Source organism: Myotis myotis, unplaced genomic scaffold (genome assembly GCF_014108235.1).
Source record: "Myotis myotis isolate mMyoMyo1 unplaced genomic scaffold, mMyoMyo1.p scaffold_m19_p_3, whole genome shotgun sequence".
NCBI lineage: Eukaryota > Metazoa > Chordata > Mammalia > Chiroptera > Vespertilionidae > Myotis > Myotis myotis.
The window spans coordinates 200,361,510-200,371,279 of record NW_023416335.1 but is presented as its reverse complement, the minus strand read 5'-3'; the positions used below and the strand labels follow the sequence as shown (position 1 = coordinate 200,371,279).

Sequence of the window (9,770 nt, the reverse complement as noted above, 5' to 3'; positions counted from 1 at the left end):
TTTTAACTGAAACACATAAGTGTAATTATTTCCCCCCAATTTTAAATTTAGAAGCAGTCTTTTTTTTTTTTTTTTTTTTTTTTAAATGGGTCCTCTGGTTGGTATTAGATGCCATCTGTCTCAAAATGCCTCACCCACAATTTCTAATTCTGGCTTCTGTAGATTAAGAATTTAGACACACGAGCGTTATTCCCTGACTTTACCCAGCCCTGCCCAACAGGGACCACAGTGATAGCTTGGGAAGTCCTCGCCGTTCAGTGGTTCTCGGTCAGTCTTTCCTACAGGAGCCAAGACTGACTCAGGCCCACAGAAATGTCGCGTGGGAGCAGTTCCTGTTTATTTGACTTGGGTGGAACCACAATGCACAGAACAGGTGCAGCCTGAAAGTTCTGAGAGAAGACAGGTGCACCGTGCAGGTGAATGTGGGCAGGAGCAGGATAAGGGGCAGTGTCCGGTGGGCCTCCCTAGGGAGGCAGACATCGCTTGTGGGGCAATGGCCTTCTGGGCTGTGCCGTGGGGAGCGTCCCTCCAGCACATCAGCCCAGGTGTGGGGGCTCGGCCCAGCTGCCCTCTCCCGGGCAGCACTGGGAGGATCCGGGGGCGTTCTAGGCTCACCCCCGCAATCCAGGGGAGATCCAGAACTCAGAGGCCATTCATGTGGAGAGAGGTCTCCTCCTGCAAGTGGGGACCAGAGGCACTGTCAGTGCAGCCAGAGTGCGGGATCAGGTCGGCGCCGGGGACACGGTTAGTAGGGCGGCCAGAAGTCATCCCTTTCCTCGTGATCCCGGTCTGAACCTGCTTGCGCCCATCTGAACCGCCACTTCGGGGCGGCGCCGGGTCAAGAAGTGACTGCGGTCTACCTGGCTCTTGGCCCCTGATGCCCAGGCCCCGCCCCTCCCCGCCCCGCCCCGCCCCCTGAGGATGGGCCAGGCCCCGCCCACCACACGCACAGGCCCGCCCCACAGGCTCCGCCCCCACCACGGCCGCGGGGCTGGGCCGCGCCGCCACGCGCTCAGACGCAGGGTGCTGCCCGCCCGCAGGGCTGAGCGCGGGCGGAGCTCTCGTCCCGCGGTGCGGGTCGTAGCCCAGCGGCTGCCGGCATGGCCACCGCGGCGGCGGCGGCGGCGGCGGCAGGGATGGCCCACGGGGCCCGGGCGAGGACGGCGGCAGCAGCCCTGCGGAGCGTTTGCGGGACGGCGGCCCGGGGGCGGCTGCGCGCGGGCCACGCACGGCCCTTGTGCACGGCCCCTGGAACCGCTCCCGACATGAAGCGCTACCTGTGGGAGCGCTACCGGGAGGCGAAGAGGAGCACGGAGGGTGAGTGCGACCGCCCTCCCACCCCGGGGGGCCCCTGTACCTGTGGGGGCCCTCTCCGCGGGGCTGGGGCGCCGGGTCTCCTCCCGCGCGGTCAGCCGGGAAGCGTGTATCCTCGGACCCGTGCAGGACCCGCTGCTGACCTACCGGATCCCCAATCGTGACCCTCAGCCGCCCCGGTCACCCCCGGCTGCAGGCAGCATCGCCTCCTCATTACTGTTCTGGGAAACGCGGAAAAATGCGCCTGCAGAAACTTTACAACTCTTGCCTTCCTCCCATTTGGAAAGCTGTTTTATAAATTCTTGGGATTTTTAGTCGGAAATCTGCATCGGGAGCCCTCTGGGCTCCCCCGGGGGTTTCACCGACCTCGCCTGGGAGACGGCCACCCCCGCGCACCGTTAGGTATTGTTAGGGACAAACACTAATAATAGTAACAGCCGGAATCCGACGGACTGCAGATCACTTTGGAGCGCGACTGCGGGGCAGGTGACAGTGTCCGGAGGCTAACCTGGCTTCCTTCTTTGTTTTAGGGGACAGGGTGGATTTGCGGTGTTTGAAAAAGGAGGGGATGCAGGTTGGGGATGTTCGGGGCTATCTAACCTCGGCGAGGAGGGGCTCCCAGGAAGCGACTGCGTTGTGGTCTCCTGACCTTAAAATTAGCCTGGTTCCGCTGTTACTAAGGGAAATGGGAGAGAGAGAAAGAGGAGGAGGAAATATTAGTGCCAGCCACATAGACTGTCTCCCTGAATTCTTCCCGCACCTACCCGGGGGAGATGCCACATCCCCATTCTATAGATGGGAAGGGTGAGACTCAAATTTAAGGAACCTGGCCGCCGTCACACCTTGCCTGGGATCCGCCTCAGCGCCTCACCCACTGTCTTATTTCCTGCGTTGCTCTGCCTTGCAGGAGTAGCTGACCATTTGGGAACCGGCGCCAAGGGCCAGTGATACTGGTGCTGCTTCTTTCAAGGGAGGTTTAGAGTGGAAAGTTTAACAGATTTTTTGAGGAGGGGGGTAGAAAGGGCACACGGAGATAAACATCCTGTAGAATCATGTTTTCCACTTTTTGGCTAGAAGTCACGGTAATGAAAGAAAGCAATTGGGATACTTTTCCGAGGGAACTCAAAGTGGCCAGCAATGCAGAATGCTGTGTAACGGGGCACATTTTCTTAGTGTTCCTTTGCTCAGAGTTAGTTTTGCGTTGGTTTTTGAAGTGGTTGTGTGCCATGGTGGAAAAAGGACTGGCTTTGGAGACATTGGAAATTGCAGCTTTTCAGCGAAGGAAATGTAGACCATGTAGCCCAGTTTTGGGGCAGGGAAGACTTTAAAATGGAAACTCTTAATTGAAGGAATTGTATATTTACAATATACAGATGTAAGAATTAATACAGTGAATTTGGCATATTCTTTGCCTTGTTTCTCCTAATAGTAACATTTTGCAAAGCAATAAATAGTACATTATCACAACCAGTATATGGGTATTGATACATTTCTCAGCTCTTGTTCAGAGTCCTCTAGTTTTACTTGTACTTATGTGTGTATTTAGTTCTATACAGTCTTAGCACTTGTAGGTTCTTATGTCTTGCACCACAGTCAAGATAAAGAACAGTTTACTACCAGCATCCCTCATATTATCTTTATAACTATAGCCACTCCTTCCTTATGCTCTCTCTAATTCCTGGGGCATTCTCCATTTCTAAGATTTTATAATTTCAAAAATGTTCTATAGATGGGATTATACAGTATGTAATCTTTTGGAATTGGCTTTTTTCCCACTAAGCATAATTCCGTGGAGTTTCATCCAAGTTGTGTGGAATAGCTGAGAAGCATTCCATGGTATGGATGTAACTCAGCTTAACCCTGTTTAACCACAGTCCACTCACTGAAGAACATCTGGGTTGCTCCCAGTTTTTTACTGTTACAGTAAAGCTGCTGTAAAATTTGGGTCCAAGTTTTTTTTGTGAAAGAACATATGTGTTCATTTCTCGAAATGCTATGTCATTGCTTGGTTGAATGGTAATTCTATATTTAGTTTTGTAAGAAACTGGGCAAACATTTTGTCTTCCTTATTTTGTGGGTGAGGTTTGCCACTTGCTTGTACGCAGTGAGACCCTGGGGATGCCACGAAGCCTCCATTTCCTCATCTGTAAAATGGGATGCTGGCAGTAGCACTAACGTCATAGGGTTGTGTCCAGGAATGAGTGAGTCCAACCATGAAAGGTGAGTGCTGGTCACATTGTAGAATGCCCCTCATTTGGAATTTCTTCTTTTTTTTTTAACTTGAGATTTTTAGAAGTGTAATATTTATGCACCCTGTATACAATTCAGCTCAAGAAAAGGTTCTTTGTATTTTTAGGAAAAGAAACTTTGGTTTATAACGTTTAGCAGAAATTTCCTGTAGCCCTATGGTTCTCAACTAGCGTTGAAGGTGGGGGGCATTTTGCCCTCCCAGGACATTTGGCAATGTTTGAAGACCTTTCCTGGGAGAACAGGGAGGCTGCCGGCCTCTAGTGGGTGGAGGCCAAGGGTGCCGCTATCCCAGCGGTTCTCAACCTGTGGGTCGCGACCCCTTTGGGGGCCGAACGACCCTTTCACAGGGGTCGCCAAAGACCATGGGAAAACACATATATAATTACATATTGTTTTTGTGATTAATCACTATGCTTTAATTATGTTCAATTTGTAACAATGAAATTGGGGGTCACCACAACATGAGGAACTGTATTAAAAGGTCGCAGCAATAGCAAGGTTGAGAACCACTGCGCTATCCTATAGCCACCCACAGCAAATATTGTACAGCCCCAAATGTCAGTTGTGCCAAGACTGAGAAAACTTATTCTAAAATGATGAATTCTGCGAAATCACGTGCAATCATCATTTAAAGGGATGGATGTATTTGCATGTGGCCTGTTATTTCCTGTCACGTCGCATGCTGTGTGCATCTTTCAACCTCCTCCCTGGCCTGCCCTGTGTGTGTTCACCTCATGGAATTTCTGGGACATTAACTGAGATAACGAGTGAGAAGTGTCCTGTGCGTGGCACGTGGGAGGCACTGATATCTCTTCTATGTCCTCTACACCTCAATGACAAATTCTTGATAGTTTGCCTACTGTTTGATCTTTTGGAAGGCAGCTATGCTCACCACTATACCACCAACGCCTTCTGTTTGATCTTTTGATAGGGCTATTTCTAAGTTTTCCTTTTGAGCAGTTAAGGTTTTTAATTTTAATTTTTTTTTATTAGATGGCTATTCTTAAGATTAAGTTATCATTAAACCATTACTATATATAATTTTATGTCAAATGTAGTTGCATGTAGTTTTATATTGCGAACTTTGGGAAGCATAATGAATTTCTACAGAGCAGTCAATTACAGGTATTACTTACAGAGTAGTAAGGGTTATAATTTTAACTTTTGGTGGGAGTAGTATAACTGTCATATGCATTATTCATTATTCAGATAAGTAATTCTTTTTGTCGTGGATTGATTTCCCCTGGAGATGATGCAAAAATATCTAAGCTAGTGAAAAAAAGGCAGGCCTCTTTTTAGATTAATAAATGCAATAAGTACAGCTTTTGAATTGCCACCTTCTCTGGGGGCACGCCCAGCCCTGTGTTAGTTCCACTTATTTCCACCTGTCAGAGTGCCATATCCTGGTCTCTCTCACTGCCTGTGATGTGATATTGCTCATTATAGTTTATGCTTTGCCATTATTTTTATTTATAATCTCTGCACTGTGCCCCATACAGTGTCTGGCACACAGTAGCTGTGCAGTAAGGCTTATTGCAAAAATTCCTGAGAGTTTAGTAAGTGGGAAAACCAATTTATCAAAATAGTACATGCTATATGGTTTCATTTATATAAAATCCTAGAAAATGCAAATCTGATAAAATGAACAGCAGTTGCCTGGGGATGGGCAGGGGTGCAGGAGAGACGGAGGGGTGGAATTCCAAGGGGTGCAAGGAAATGTTTGGGGCCATTAGATATGCTCATTATCTTCATTGGGATGATGGCTTCACCGGTGTATACATATGTCAAACCCCATCTAAGTTTATACTCTATTAGAAGCCCAGCACGTGAAATCACGCGAGACCCAGACCTGGCGCGGTGTGGGACCCAGAGTCAAGTCCCTCCTGGTGACCGGTCTTTGGTCGTTATGGCGTTACGACCACCGGGTTTTTATTATATAGATGTGTGATTTGTTATGCATCATTGGTACCTCCATAAAGTTATAAAGGAGAGACACAGAAATAATGGATGGACTCTGGTTTAGCCTGGATTAAGGCAGTACCCAGGAGGTAGGACCCTAGGAGTGGTCCAGCATGAGTCACGTGTTCTGTTCTGGACCAAGGACTAGGGATGGAGGGGCGGGGTAGGGTCCCAGAAGAGCTCAGAATTTGTGTTTTCAGAGGTGGCAAAGGGTCATTTCTTGTCTAAGGGTTGGGGTGTGTTGGGCAGATGACCACATATGTTCACCCTCATAGTGAAAAGGACACCTTGGACATCTGGAGATCTGTTATGGGACTGTTGCAGAAGTAAAAGTGATTTACAATGGAATGGCTATTGGAGATGCTGGAGAAAACAGTTTCTGGCTAAGAATATCAGTAGTTGTATTTAAATCTCTAAGGTCTGGGGGATAAATGGTGATGGAAGGAGACTTGACGTGGGGGGAGGTGCTGAACACATAATACAGTGTACAGATGCTGTGTTGTGGAATTGTGCACCTGAAAACTATATACTTTCGTTAACCAATGCTACTCCAATAAATACAACAAAAAGAGAAAAAAAAAACCCAAACCCCCAAATAAATCTCTAAGGTCTTATAGTAGCACACCTTATGAGTTGTCTGTATCTCAAGCCACACTTTCTGCTTGTCTTGATTTCCTTTCCTATAACTAATTAGCAGAAAGGATATTAAATGGACACAACCATACCAAACAACATTGGTTGGCAGGAAATGTAGCATTCTAAATATAAACGTGAAATTTGTGTTATGGTCAGACTGTTCCCTAACATATCAATTGCATCAGAACAAACCCACACTTTTCAGGCAAGTGGCAGTAGCAAAACTGTCTGGCCTTTGCCCAAGCCTTTCTCAACAGAAGGAAGTTGAATGTGTGATGTTTTCTAAGAGAAAATCACCTAAAGTGGGGTTGTCTTTTCCTTGGCAGGTACAGATGAGAAGTAGAAAGGTTTCAAATTTGGATATTGAACCTTGAGTTTACTTGTCACAGAGACAGTCGTTGAAATGTAGATACTGCTTCACCTTAGGAACCAAAGTTCCTATACTTTTTTTCCTCATATATTTTCAACCTATATACTTTTAAAACCTTATTTTCAATCTACATGAGGACTTTTTTTTTTTTTTTTTAAACATATTTTATTGATTTTTTACAGAGAGGAAGGGAGAGAGATAGAGAGTTAGAAACATCGAAGAGAGAGAAACATCGATCAGCTGCCTCCTGCACACTCCCCACTGGGTATGTGCCCGCAACCAAGGTACATGCCCTTGACCGGAATCGAACCTGGGACCCTTCAGTCCGCAGGCCGACGCTCTGTCCACTGAGCCAAACCGGTTCCGGCCTATACTTTTTTTCCTCATATATTTTCAACCTATATACTTTTAAAACCTTATTTTCAATCTACATGGGGACTTTTAAAAGAGAATTTGAAGCATCTTTAGTAAATATAAACTAATTCATAAACTTTTTTGAATACTTATGAATATTCATGAAATAGGTCTCTTGGGATTGTGGTTTGCCTTACCAAAAAAATTGAACTTCAGCCTGGCCTGCGTGGCTCAGTGGTTGAGTGTTGACCTATGAACCAGGAGGTCACAGTTTGATTTCCGGCTGGGGCACATGCCTGGGTTTCCGGCTTGATCTTCAGTAGGCTGTGTGCAGGAGGCAGCTGATGGATGGTTCTCTCTCATCATTGATGTTTCTGTCTCTCCCTCTCTCTCTGAAATCAATAAAAATGTATTTTAAAAAATTACTGTATGATCCAGCAATTCCACTTTGGGTATATACTCTGAAGAAGTGAAAGCAGGGGCTCAAAGAGATATGTGTGCACAGCAGCATCATTCACAGTAGCCAAGAGGTAGAAGTAACCCAAGTGCCCATCATTGATGGATGAATAGACAAACAAAATATGGCATATGCATACAATGGAATATTATTCAGCCTTCAAAAGGAAAGAATTCTGACACATGCTATGACATGGATTAACCTTGAGGACATTATGCTAAGTAAAATAGGCCAGAAAAAAAATATATGATGATTCCCTTGATGTACCTGGAGCAGTCACATTCATAGAGAGTAGAGTGGTGGTTACCAGGGGCTGAAGTTGTGGGGGGATGGGGAGTTGTAATTTAATGGGTGTGGAGTTTCAATTTTGCAGGATGAAAAGAGTTCCTGGAGACCAGTGTGCTGATGGTTGCACGGCAATAGGAATGAACTTAATTAAGGTCTGAACCGTATACTTAAAACTGGTTATTTTATTTATGCAATTTTACTACAATAAAAATGAGTAAACAAACCCCCCCAGACAGCTTATGTGTTTTGCTATAGTTTGGTCACCACATTGCCCAGCGTTCCGTGGGATGAGCAGATGAAAAACTGGAAGCTGACGGGCGTGTGCCAGTGGGTGTCCCACCTGCTACACTGCCCCCTGAAAGGCTCTCGGCTTCCAGCTCAGGGTGGCTGTGTGGGAGCCTGGCTCTGGCTAGAGTAACAGAGCTGTCTCTCCATTTCTTTGTACAGTTGTATAGTCTTGCTGTCATCACCCATTAGGTGCAAAAGGAACTCACATTCTAAATTCTTACCCAGTCCTGTTTCCTCTTTGGGAAAGTGCATAACTGACTAGTCAAGAGCCTTCCGTTTATATTTTAGAGTCTGTAGTTTAGTCTGCTCATTCTCTTTATGAGTGATTGGCCTTCTTTTCTCTTGCCTTGTAAGTATTGGTCTTATTCTTAGCACTTCTTTAAGGGGTTGCAGGGCGTGTTGCCATCCCTTTTAAGCCTCTGATGTTCCTCTGTTTATTTTGAGTGATGATAAATTAAACGTCCAAGTTTTCTGGTGATGATGTTCATGTGAGTAATACACTTTCAGTCCAGCAGGGGGGTGGCGGAGGGCGGGGGTGGGGGGTGGGTGGGTGGTGGCGGGGCGGGCGGGGGGAGGGAGGGGTGAGGAATTCCAGAGCAGCTTTCGGAGATGTGCTGGCTATTAGTGATTTTCCATCTTGGTCGTGTTTCCTTGAGAGCTTTACATATTCTTTTCTCAGGTAGTAGAAAGGGAGAGGGGCTTCATTGCCAAGGCCATTTCTAAATATAAACTTCTTATTTAAACAGGCTGTTAGAACTTCCCTTGGAAAGTTGATTTGCCAAGGTAGAGCTTTTAGGCACACTGTAAGTGATCCCTGCTTTACTAACTTCGTGCGGACAGTGTCACGTGGCCATATTCAGAAAATAGCATCATCTGATTATGTAAGGCCAGAAAGTCTTGGGTGTTAGATGCCCAAGAGTGTGGAACTGTTGGCTTCTCCCTTCCTCAGGACTAATTCATGTCAACGGGCTACCCTCAGGTTTCTAAAATGTTACTGTTTCCTGTCCTCACATTGGTTTTATTTGCAAAAGAAAAAAACCACACTAAGGTTATTGTCTCATTCATTTCTTTATCAAAATTAATGAAGAAATGGAATTAGTTAATCATGACTGTTTGGGTTTTCAGTAGAGTGAGCCACATCTAGATTGTCAATGGGCAATTCATTCACTTGTTCCTTCATTCGTTTGTTCATTCATTCATTCACTCACTCATTCATACACTTGCCTTCATTAGCCTGGAAATTCTGTGTGAGGATGTAAAGGCTTAGTTTGAAGTTAGTGTAATGTGACAGCTTAATTGGAGACCATGAATAGGCTTCAGGGGTCAATCTCCCTGAAAATTTCTGCAAAATCTGCGTGCATTTTTCTGGGGAGAGGATTCTATAGCTTCTGTTAGGTTTTCTAAGGGATCCAAGCCGCGAAGCTGCGAGGGACCTTCTGGGATGCTCGGAATTGCTGCTGGACTGTCCCGAGTGGAGTGGTCACCCTGCTAGATTAGTACCTTTGGAGTATTTCAGGTGACCCTTGGAACGCAAGTGAGTAAGGTGGGCTATTCCTAGTCAGAAAGAAGTGAGCAAAAGGGAAAAGGGAAGCACCATGGACTCTAAAGCATTGAAATTATGAAGACTTGAATTTATTTTATTTTTGGAAAAAAAAAAAAAAGCACTGTTCTCCATTGCAAAGATGGTATCTTCAGACTTCCTGAAGATGATGCAATACTTAGGGTCATGCCGAGGAAAATGAAGACTGATGTTGCAATGGGATTTATTTCACTATTGTACCATCTCAGACAACCACCTGTCATTCTCCTTTCTTAATGTAGTTATTTTAAAATCATAGGTGGGGATGATCGATG

At 45.9% G+C, this 9,770-nt stretch overlaps 1 protein-coding gene across 2 annotated transcripts in view; it reads left to right on the top strand.

Annotated features, from left to right (window-relative positions):
* Nucleotides 1-996: 996 nt before the first annotated feature.
* The window catches only part of NT5DC3 (5'-nucleotidase domain containing 3), a 49,552-nt gene continuing 40,778 nt past the window's right edge, over nt 997-9,770 (top strand). The window contains exon 1 of one of the 2 annotated variants that reach the window (XM_036298627.1): nt 997-1,317. In XM_036298627.1, coding sequence (XP_036154520.1) covers nt 1,101-1,317 — 217 coding nt within the window. In that variant the 5' untranslated portion in view covers nt 997-1,100. The remainder of the gene's footprint in view (nt 1,318-9,770) is intronic. The other variant, XM_036298628.1, reaches the window with a different exon arrangement.